The sequence below is a fragment of the Zea mays genome, chromosome 5 (assembly GCF_902167145.1).
Source record: "Zea mays cultivar B73 chromosome 5, Zm-B73-REFERENCE-NAM-5.0, whole genome shotgun sequence".
NCBI classification, from domain to species: Eukaryota; Viridiplantae; Streptophyta; class Magnoliopsida; order Poales; family Poaceae; genus Zea; species Zea mays.
The window spans coordinates 177849068-177860962 of NC_050100.1; the positions used below are offsets into that span (position 1 = coordinate 177849068).

Genomic DNA, 11895 nt, shown 5'->3' on the forward strand with positions numbered 1-11895 from the left:
GGAAAAAAAACCTAAAAACTAAACCACACGTAGGTGCTCGGTCTAGCTATATGGCATAGATTGTTAGCTTTCTCTTATATCCAATGACATGTGGGTCCCCCCTATGCCCCATTCATCTTCTCTCCTCTATTTCTTCCGTCCACTTGACTCAGGCAGAGTAGCGCCGCCGCCCCTGCTCCTTGGTGGCCGCCGCCACTGCTTCTCCCTCCCCAAACCTCTCTCTCCCACTCGGCACTCTCTCTCCTCCCCTTGTTTCTCTCTCCCCGCCAGCCCGCAGGAGCCGCAGCCTTGCAGCACCGAGCCCAGCAACCGCACCCTGACGCCCGACTCGACTGCGCAGCGCCCCCGACGCTCCGTCCGCATCCCGCGCGTCACGCTCGACGCGCCAGGGACGAACCTGCCCGACGCGCCCCGCCAGGACCCGACCCTGCTCCAGCCGCGCAACTCGCCGCGACGCCCGAACCGACCGAAGCCGACCCCGCGCACGCCAAGCCGACACCGCGCTGCAAGGAACTGACCGTGCGACGCCGCAGACTCGACTCCGAGCCGCGCACCCAGCCCGACGACCGAAGATTCCGCGACTGTTGCTCCTCTGCATTCATGGAGTTTAATGGAGCCGTTACTCTCTCTCCCATCACTCCCTCTCATCAATCTCTCATCAATGGCGCCTTGAATCGACTGTTTCTCCCCCACCTGCTTTTTCTCTCCCTCCCCATTTTCTTGGTCCGTAGTATGCTCAGGAAACGCAGCTGCGCCGCCTCCTCAATCTCCCGAGCAGCCGGCCAGCCGCCGCATCTCCTCGCTTCTCTCTCGCGCGCCCAAGCCACCTGCCCCACGCCCGCTCAGACCGATGCCGAGCAGCCCTGCCGAAGACTGAGCCGCGCGCGCCCCTGCCCGACCGCATCCAGTACGACGCGACCCGAAGACCTTACCGCCACCACGCAGCAGCCCAGGAGCCGAGCAAGGACCCCGCCATCCCGACGCCCCGTCGAGCAGCGCACCGACCGCGACCCGAGTCCCCAAGCCGGAAACGGCTGCCGTTTCTTCTCCCCTTTTTCCCTCCCCACGTCCTCTCTCCTTCAATGGAGGTAACAGCCGCCATTGATGTCCATTGATGAAGACCGGCCACCGTTTCTTCTTCCCCGGCTCGCTCCCTCCTCGCCCCTATAAATCATCGTTCCTGCGCCACGCCGAGCCCATCCCAGCCTTCCCTCTCCCACGCTACTGCCAACTCTATGTCTGCCACCTGCGTCGCATGCCAGTTCCTCGTCGGCCGCCGGAGCTTCGTCGAAACGTGCCCGTGGAGTTCGCAGCACCACACGCTCGTCGCCAAGGCCTGATCGTTCCATCTGTTGTCTGCCCCTCAACGCCAGCAATCGTGTTTGATTACCCGTCGTCGTCGTGCCGAGATGCTATGCTGGTCGGTGGCCACACCGTTGTCGCGCCGAAATCCCTGTGCGTGTGCTGTTCTGCGCCCACTACCGTCTCACCAGCTCACCGTCATCAAAGCATCGTCACGTCTCAGTCGATCTCGTGTTCTGCTCTCTTCGTGTGTCATCCGAAGGTAGAAGAAAGGTCCAATTTTTACACGCTACCCCCTATCGTCTACGTTTAATTTTGAGCTGACCACTACTACAATTTTCTCTATTTTAATGCGCATGTGAGACTCAAATAAATTAAATATTAATTTGTTAACTTTGTAAATTTACATCGATTTACATTGATTTACATGTCCAATAATTTACATGTTTTCACAAATAAATTTGAATTATGTTTACTACAATCGATTTATGCGTATTCAATATCCAAATAAATTAAATAGTATTTAGATAGCTTTGTGTTAGTGCACTAATCAGTTTTAATTGATAGTTGCAACGATTTACATGTGTTTTAAATTAATTTGTATTATGTTTGTTATAATTAATTGGGTGTAGTTTTGTAAATAAGGAACATAAAATAAATATAAAGGACGTTTGCAATAGATATCATGTTTTGATAATTTAATATTGTTTAACATAGTTATTTAAGTATAACCTTTTTAAATAGAAATTTAAAAGAAATTGTAGACCATATGTTTCTTAATACAAATAAAAGATAAATATACGTCTAATTATATTTCCCATAAAATTTGATTTAGCCTTACATTCAAGTTCTTATAAATGATGATATATTACGTGTCACAATGTTTAAAAGTAATATAGGGCTTTTTCCTAAAATAAATGTTAAAATGGATTAATTAGTCTTATTTGTTTTGTAAACTAAAATGATAGTTTATATTATATCGAATACAATTTCCTTATTAATAAATTAGATCATTTGTTGCTAAATTATAATGAATTAATTAGTTTTCTATGCATGATTAACCATTCATCAAATTAAGTCCATATTATTTATATATCAATTAGTTTTCCCTAAAGAATAAAAAAAATGAAATTAGTGTTCACGTTGTTTTATAATTAAAATGTTAGTTTATATGTTGTTTTGTATATAACATTCTTAATAAAAATAGAGGCTAGTGTTTTCTTAAGCAAAAGTGAATATAATTAATTGTTTAATGATCTGTTACATAAAGACCTATCTAGGCCATACGTTTTCTTAATAAAATCAAATATAATTATTTGTTTAATCACCCTTCCACGTAAAACTTGATTAGGCTTATATAATAACTTTTCATCAATAAATGTTTTACAATATGTTTTGTAATGTTTCATAAATCAATGTTTAATATGTTTTAACTCATTAACCATAGACATATAACATATATATTTTATAAACGGTTAAAAAGTTTAATATCGTTATAACGTGTTTTATCGTCTTATAAACCCTCAATCTTAGACATTTCACACATGACGTTTTATAAAAGATTAAATTGGTGAACCTAATATTTGTATATTTTAATTAAGATACTTTTAAGCTCATGTCTTGTTTTATAATGTATAGATCACATATTTTTGAAAAGAGTATCTTATTATTATAACCCTTGTGTGTAATGTTTTTAAAAGCGAACGCTCTTTTCGTTAGGCTTTCTTTTAGCTTTACGTATGGTGAATGTTGTATGTTATTGAGTGGTGTTTGTTTCTTCTTGTTTGTTTGTGTGATATTCAGTGATTGATCTAATAGTTGAGAATCATGTGCTATTCCGTGGAAGAACCTCAAGTTTTCAATAAGCAAGGCAAGTGGACTTCTCCCTCTGCATACTCTGTTTGATCCCAAACAATACATTTAATAAAGTTTATTCTTTTGGATATATATGCATAATTTGACGGGTTACCTATTTAGATAACCTTTCCAACCTTATTCCTTGATCAAACCTGGGAATTATACTTTACATTAGCAGCTATGCTATTGCTACAACTTAACTTTATGCAGTCACTCCGGTTTGTGATATTAATGTTCCAAAATGGTAAGTTTACTTTATATTGTTAACCCGATGGTTAAACAAGATCATTGCATATTAATTGGAACATGGAGTGACCACCCGGGAAAACAGTGCTACCATGAGAACTATCATGGCTCTGGTCTTGGCTAAATAACTAGGGAAGTCTTATGTTGGGTGCTGGTCGTGGTCGACAGGAACGGGGGCATCTGGCATGCTCTTATAGTTCCGGCTCAGGCAGATTGGATACGGGCATAGTTCCCAAAGCTTTACCCTGTAGTCTGGACTATAAGTTGGTTACGGTAGGTGTGCCTTATGCAGTTTGACCATTTCCAGCATTTGCGTAATGAGGACTCTAGGGAGAAGCCTCGTAGTGAGACCCTGGCCATTCACCTCGGAAGTGAATACGGGTCTAGCTAACCCGGGCTAAAAGGGAATCGCGACTCATGGGTAAAGATGCGCCACCTCTGCAGAGTGTAAAACTGATATATCAGCCGTGCTCACGGTTATGAGCAGCCTGGACTCCTCACATGATAATTGAACTTGAAGATGGAAATAAATCGAGATCCGATGATCTGCCAATGGTTTGCTTAAGTGGTTTTACTTAAGTGTTTTTGATATACTCTTATACCTTTGCTTAATGGGAATACTTGGGATTCACACTTATTAGTAAGACAGGTGTTGTTAATAAAATGCTGACCAACTAAAATGCTTACTGCTCAACCTCAGCCTCACCTTGTTAGACCTTGCATTAGTTTTTCCCCCACTTGCTGAGCCCCGACCATAAGTGAGCTCACCCTTGCTTAATTTTGATCAGAAGTTGCAGATGAAGATTATGATGCTGAACTCCATGGATGCTAGTCTAGTGATACCCCCGGTCATCTTCCTGTGGATGGATGTCCTTGTTTCGTTGTACTTTGATGAATAAAGGTTAAGACATTTTTGTCTGTTCGAAGTGTAATATGTTAATATAATCGTTATTTACGCTCTTATGCATTGTTCTTTTGATATATTACACTTGTGACGTCAACATATGTGTGGAAATAGATCCTGGCACACATATGCTATGCACCCGGCTCTGCCCTTGGGAAACGGGTGTGACAGAAGTGGTATCAAAGCAATGTGACCGTAGGTCGCTAGATTAGTTAGAAATGGAAAGCCCAGTCAGTCTTTCAAAGCCTGATATATTTTCCTCCATAAAAACTTACTTTATACCAAAACTCGTCTCTTTTATTTTCAACTCTTCTTGTCTGATTCTTCGTCTATCAGAAGGTTCTAATGAGAAGCATTGTAAGATGATCAAGCTAGGATCGCGGAACTTGAAGCGAAGTTTGCCTAAAGGAACCCTTTTCGAAGCTATCGATGACACCCTATTCTCTGTCTTATCCCCACTCCGCAAGAAGTTTGTTATGGACCCCTTGGATCTATTACCAGATTTCTTAGTTAGGATGATAGGATTGTTCTTTAGTATTAAGATTTTCGACTAGATCGGTAATGACGATAATATAATATATTATAAGTGGTTTTCTAATCCCTAATATTGCTATATAACCCTTGATTTCTTCTACTCTTGTTTTCTTGCCATTGTATTGTCATCCTTGGACAATATCTACCTTGATATATTGAACTCTTTGTCTCTCTACTTCTCTCCTTGATAATGCCCTTGTATTTTGTATCCTTAAAAAAAATTCTCATATCCTTGGTTGAATAATTTATCCTCGCTTCACCAGTTAGTGGTTATCTTATTCCACTCTTGGTCATTAACAATAATGTTTTGAATCTTGTTTATCTCCTTGTTATTTCTGATCTGATTCCTATATTTTATAATCTCTTTCTTATTCCTAACCTTGTTCCTCCTTTCAAAAAAACTGTAAGAAATTGTTTTCCTTGGGAAAGATTGCCTTTTGATTGAATGAATAACATCGAGTCATGTTGTGCTGATATGTTTGAGTTCATGTTAGTATCTTTGTGATTAGGTTTGATTTGCTTCTTTGTAATGATTGTTGTTGTAGTGTGACTTTTTTCCACAATGACAACAAGTTAGCTAGGTTAAACCTTAGATAGTTGGGTTCTCTCTACTCTTTATAGTCTATCTTAGCTCAATCTTTTCCCCTCCTTCCTTCCCATACCCAAAGAGGAGAATCAAATTAAGCTCAACTATATAAGATACAGACACCCAATCAACCCTCGTCCCCTGTTGGTCAAGCAAAGTTGACTCACAAAGAACTCAAAGCAAGATGTGCTTGCTACTACTACAAGGATGAAGGACATTATTCGTCAATGCCCCAAGAAGCGTCTAGACCGATTAGAGAAGAAGATCGCAAAGCAAGACCCAAGCAATAATCCAGAAGACCAGCCAGTCTATAAGTACGATGATGAAGGTCGCGTTGTTAGCATACACTGTGGAATAAAAAAAGCAATGAGTTCCTTAAGTTTGGAAGAGTCCGTTGTGAACCAAGAACCTACGAATAATCATGTATCACCATTATTTTCTTGCTAGCCTTCCCTAATCTCGAGGACGAGATTCTTTTTAAGGGGGTAGATTTTGTAACACCCTAAATCTATCAAATGAAAATAACCCAGTTTGATTTATTAGTTTCCAATAAAAAGGATCATATTTATGTTTTCATAAAATAAAATAGTAATGAATGATTAGCAACAATATTTTTAGAGAGTATGCATTTCGATTTGCAAATAATAGTTTTGAGATTATTATGTTTTCAGAAATATATATAAGTTTATGTATTATTTGGCTTTATTTCTTGTGTGGAAACTTGTTATAAAAAAATATAATAAGTTACTGAATAATATTTTTTTCCTGAGAACATGTATTTTATTTTTGGCTACTAATATTTTGGATTTACTTAGAATTTTAGAATATATATATAACATTTTCTATTTAAAAAGAAAAGGAAAAAAAACCTAAAAACTAAACCACACGTAGGTGCTCGGTCTAGCTATATGGCATAGATTGTCAGCTTTCTCTTATATCCAATGACATGTGGGTCCCCCCTATGCCCCATTCATCTTCTCTCCTCTATTTCTTCCGTCCACTTGACTCAGGCAGAGTAGCGCCGCCGCCCCTGCTCCTTGGTGGCCGCCGCCACTGCTTCTCCCTCCCCAAACCTCTCTCTCCCACTCGGCACTCTCTCTCCTCCCCTTGTTTCTCTCTCCCCGCCAGCCCGCAGGAGCCGCAGCCTTGCAGCACCGAGCCCAGCAACCGCACCCTGACGCCCGACTCGACTGCGCAGCGCCCCCGACGCTCCGTCCGCATCCCGCGCGTCACGCTCGACGCGCCAGGGACGAACCTGCCCGACGCGCCCCGCCAGGACCCAACCCTGCTCCAGCCGCGCAACTCGCCGCGACGCCCGAACCGACCGAAGCCGACCCCGCGCACGCCAAGCCGACACCGCGCTGCAAGGAACTGACCGTGCGACGCCGCAGACTCGACTCCGAGCCGCGCACCCAGCCCGACGACCGAAGATTCCGCGACTGTTGCTCCTCTGCATTCATGGAGTTTAATGGAGCCGTTACTCTCTCTCCCATCACTCCCTCTCATCAATCTCTCATCAATGGCGCCTTGAATCGACTGTTTCTCCCCCACCTGCTTTTTCTCTCCCTCCCCATTTTCTTGGTCCGTAGTATGCTCAGGAAACGCAGCTGCGCCGCCTCCTCAATCTCCCGAGCAGCCGGCCAGCCGCCGCATCTCCTCGCTTCTCTCTCGCGCGCCCAAGCCACCTGCCCCACGCCCGCTCAGACCGATGCCGAGCAGCCCTGCCGAAGACTGAGCCGCGCGCGCCCCTGCCCGACCGCATCCAGTACGACGCGACCCGAAGACCTTACCGCCACCACGCAGCAGCCCAGGAGCCGAGCAAGGACCCCGCCATCCCGACGCCCCGTCGAGCAGCGCACCGACCGCGACCCGAGTCCCCAAGCCGGAAACGGCTGCCGTTTCTTCTCCCCTTTTTCCCTCCCCACGTCCTCTCTCCTTCAATGGAGGTAACAGCCGCCATTGATGTCCATTGATGAAGACCGGCCACCGTTTCTTCTTCCCCGGCTCGCTCCCTCCTCGCCCCTATAAATCATCGTTCCTGCGCCACGCCGAGCCCATCCCAGCCTTCCCTCTCCCACGCTACTGCCAACTCTATGTCTGCCACCTGCGTCGCATGCCAGTTCCTCGTCGGCCGCCGGAGCTTCGTCGAAACGTGCCCGTGGAGTTCGCAGCACCACACGCTCGTCGCCAAGGCCTGATCGTTCCATCTGTTGTCTGCCCCTCAACGCCAGCAATCGTGTTTGATTACCCGTCGTCGTCGTGCCGAGATGCTATGCTGGTCGGTGGCCACACCGTTGTCGCGCCGAAATCCCTGTGCGTGTGCTGTTCTGCGCCCACTACCGTCTCACCAGCTCACCGTCATCAAAGCATCGTCACGTCTCAGTCGATCTCGTGTTCTGCTCTCTTCGTGTGTCATCCGAAGGTAGAAGAAAGGTCCAATTTTTACACGCTACCCCCTATCGTCTACGTTTAATTTTGAGCTGACCACTACTACAATTTTCTCTATTTTAATGCGCATGTGAGACTCAAATAAATTAAATATTAATTTGTTAACTTTGTAAATTTACATCGATTTACATTGATTTACATGTCCAATAATTTACATGTTTTCACAAATAAATTTGAATTATGTTTACTACAATCGATTTATGCGTATTCAATATCCAAATAAATTAAATAGTATTTAGATAGCTTTGTGTTAGTGCACTAATCAGTTTTAATTGATAGTTGCAACGATTTACATGTGTTTTAAATTAATTTGTATTATGTTTGTTATAATTAATTGGGTGTAGTTTTGTAAATAAGGAACATAAAATAAATATAAAGGACGTTTGCAATAGATATCATGTTTTGATAATTTAATATTGTTTAACATAGTTATTTAAGTATAACCTTTTTAAATAGAAATTTAAAAGAAATTGTAGACCATATGTTTCTTAATACAAATAAAAGATAAATATACGTCTAATTATATTTCCCATAAAATTTGATTTAGCCTTACATTCAAGTTCTTATAAATGATGATATATTACGTGTCACAATGTTTAAAAGTAATATAGGGCTTTTTCCTAAAATAAATGTTAAAATGGATTAATTAGTCTTATTTGTTTTGTAAACTAAAATGATAGTTTATATTATATCGAATACAATTTCCTTATTAATAAATTAGATCATTTGTTGCTAAATTATAATGAATTAATTAGTTTTCTATGCATGATTAACCATTCATCAAATTAAGTCCATATTATTTATATATCAATTAGTTTTCCCTAAAGAATAAAAAAAATGAAATTAGTGTTCACGTTGTTTTATAATTAAAATGTTAGTTTATATGTTGTTTTGTATATAACATTCTTAATAAAAATAGAGGCTAGTGTTTTCTTAAGCAAAAGTGAATATAATTAATTGTTTAATGATCTGTTACATAAAGACCTATCTAGGCCATACGTTTTCTTAATAAAATCAAATATAATTATTTGTTTAATCACCCTTCCACGTAAAACTTGATTAGGCTTATATAATAACTTTTCATCAATAAATGTTTTACAATATGTTTTGTAATGTTTCATAAATCAATGTTTAATATGTTTTAACTCATTAACCATAGACATATAACATATATATTTTATAAACGGTTAAAAAGTTTAATATCGTTATAACGTGTTTTATCGTCTTATAAACCCTCAATCTTAGACATTTCACACATGACGTTTTATAAAAGATTAAATTGGTGAACCTAATATTTGTATATTTTAATTAAGATACTTTTAAGCTCATGTCTTGTTTTATAATGTATAGATCACATATTTTTGAAAAGAGTATCTTATTATTATAACCCTTGTGTGTAATGTTTTTAAAAGCGAACGCTCTTTTCGTTAGGCTTTCTTTTAGCTTTACGTATGGTGAATGTTGTATGTTATTGAGTGGTGTTTGTTTCTTCTTGTTTGTTTGTGTGATATTCAGTGATTGATCTAATAGTTGAGAATCATGTGCTATTCCGTGGAAGAACCTCAAGTTTTCAATAAGCAAGGCAAGTGGACTTCTCCCTCTGCATACTCTGTTTGATCCCAAACAATACATTTAATAAAGTTTATTCTTTTGGATATATATGCATAATTTGACGGGTTACCTATTTAGATAACCTTTCCAACCTTATTCCTTGATCAAACCTGGGAATTATACTTTACATTAGCAGCTATGCTATTGCTACAACTTAACTTTATGCAGTCACTCCGGTTTGTGATATTAATGTTCCAAAATGGTAAGTTTACTTTATATTGTTAACCCGATGGTTAAACAAGATCATTGCATATTAATTGGAACATGGAGTGACCACCCGGGAAAACAGTGCTACCATGAGAACTATCATGGCTCTGGTCTTGGCTAAATAACTAGGGAAGTCTTATGTTGGGTGCTGGTCGTGGTCGACAGGAACGGGGGCATCTGGCATGCTCTTATAGTTCCGGCTCAGGCAGATTGGATACGGGCATAGTTCCCAAAGCTTTACCCTGTAGTCTGGACTATAAGTTGGTTACGGTAGGTGTGCCTTATGCAGTTTGACCATTTCCAGCATTTGCGTAATGAGGACTCTAGGGAGAAGCCTCGTAGTGAGACCCTGGCCATTCACCTCGGAAGTGAATACGGGTCTAGCTAACCCGGGCTAAAAGGGAATCGCGACTCATGGGTAAAGATGCGCCACCTCTGCAGAGTGTAAAACTGATATATCAGCCGTGCTCACGGTTATGAGCAGCCTGGACTCCTCACATGATAATTGAACTTGAAGATGGAAATAAATCGAGATCCGATGATCTGCCAATGGTTTGCTTAAGTGGTTTTACTTAAGTGTTTTTGATATACTCTTATACCTTTGCTTAATGGGAATACTTGGGATTCACACTTATTAGTAAGACAGGTGTTGTTAATAAAATGCTGACCAACTAAAATGCTTACTGCTCAACCTCAGCCTCACCTTGTTAGACCTTGCATTAGTTTTTCCCCCACTTGCTGAGCCCCGACCATAAGTGAGCTCACCCTTGCTTAATTTTGATCAGAAGTTGCAGATGAAGATTATGATGCTGAACTCCATGGATGCTAGTCTAGTGATACCCCCGGTCATCTTCCTGTGGATGGATGTCCTTGTTTCGTTGTACTTTGATGAATAAAGGTTAAGACATTTTTGTCTGTTCGAAGTGTAATATGTTAATATAATCGTTATTTACGCTCTTATGCATTGTTCTTTTGATATATTACACTTGTGACGTCAACATATGTGTGGAAATAGATCCTGGCACACATATGCTATGCACCCGGCTCTGCCCTTGGGAAACGGGTGTGACACTCTCCGGTGAGCAGTCATCTCCCTCTCTTCTTCCCTCTATCTCCCTGCTCTCAGTTTGAATGGTTCTATGGCATCCAAAGCACCACCCCTTGTACCAATTTCAAATTTCTGTGAAATCTCATGCATCCTGTTGGTGGATTGTGTTCCCTTGTCCCTATTTCATATCCCTGCAGGTCCTTGGCTCCTTCGGGAGGGTATTCCTACCTCAAATGGCCATATTCCTAAAACCCTAACTCCCCGCACACCACGTGCTCGGTGAAATGCCCAAACCAGCCAAACTTGCTCCAATTGAACCCAATTTTTTCAGGCACCTTCATCACACTATCAGTAACCTACTTGCCAAATTTCACGCCAATCCGAGATCCCAGGCTTAAATTTCACCAAAATTCCCGTTTTGCGCGATCGTTTCCGAGCCGAGTGCCCAAAACCCTTTTTCTTCGCCTAAATTCAAACCAAGCACACACTTCACTCATATTGACCTATATAAACCTATTCGTGAAGTATCGGCTCAATCCCATATCGTTTCGTGCCTCAATTCGAATTCCAATCATCCTATGTCACTATTTGTCTGTCAAACGTCGTTTTCACGTCATTTGACTTCTTGAACGTCCTGTCTCGTGCCATATCTCTCTGTGTATGTATTTATTCACATTTCATATGCTTATGACTATGTGACTAATACGTGCTCACCTCTTCTGTCATTTCAGTGACCTTGTGTGACCGTGTGCCGTCTCCCGTCCTGCCTGGATCGTCACCGCTCGTGTGAGCTTTCCAGACATTAGTTCAGGATGCCGCGCACGAAGAATGCGTCGGCGTCAGGGGGTGGCGATGACGAGGACCCTCGTCGCCCCTTCAGGCAGGTGAAGGGCAAGACTGTCTTTTTGGAGCAGCAGGAAGGCCGCAAGAAGCGGCGTTCGGACAGAGAGGCTCGTGCAGCAGCAGCAGCTGCAGCAGCCGCTGCGCAGGCAGCACTTGGAGATCAGCCAGATGTTCCATCCGATCAGATTGCATTCCGTGCTCGTTGTCTCGCCTCTCGGTCTCGCTCCTCCACTCACACCTCCGCTTCCACTCCGCCACCCACTCTGCCTGCTCCAGTCACTCCTATTGCTCCATCCACCTCCACCGCCA

The 11895-nt window shown here is 42.2% G+C and overlaps 2 protein-coding genes across 2 annotated transcripts; both read left to right on the forward strand.

The window, feature by feature from the left end:
• The first annotated feature begins 519 nt into the window (after nucleotides 1-519).
• Nucleotides 520-3176, forward strand: LOC103627312 (uncharacterized). Its single transcript, XM_008647616.4, has 2 exons — nucleotides 520-1564; nucleotides 3106-3176. The coding sequence occupies exons 1-2, from the start codon at nucleotides 1115-1117 to the stop codon at nucleotides 3106-3108; spliced, it is 453 nt and encodes a 150-aa protein (XP_008645838.1). The 5' UTR covers nucleotides 520-1114; the 3' UTR covers nucleotides 3109-3176.
• Nucleotides 3177-6798: 3622 nt separating this feature from the next.
• On the forward strand, nucleotides 6799-9463 carry LOC103627311 (uncharacterized). The gene is made up of 2 exons (XM_008647613.4): nucleotides 6799-7851; nucleotides 9393-9463. Exons 1-2 carry the CDS (start codon nucleotides 7402-7404, stop codon nucleotides 9393-9395), a joined length of 453 nt encoding a protein of 150 aa, XP_008645835.1. The 5' UTR covers nucleotides 6799-7401; the 3' UTR covers nucleotides 9396-9463.
• The last annotated feature ends 2432 nt before the right edge of the window (nucleotides 9464-11895 follow it).

What these genes read in the sequence shown, in the direction of transcription:
- LOC103627312 (XM_008647616.4), top strand. Translation starts at nt 1,115, where the DNA reads ATGAAGACCGGCCACCGTTTCTTCTTCCCCGGCTCGCTCCCTCCTCGC.
- LOC103627311 (XM_008647613.4), top strand. Translation starts at nt 7,402, where the DNA reads ATGAAGACCGGCCACCGTTTCTTCTTCCCCGGCTCGCTCCCTCCTCGC.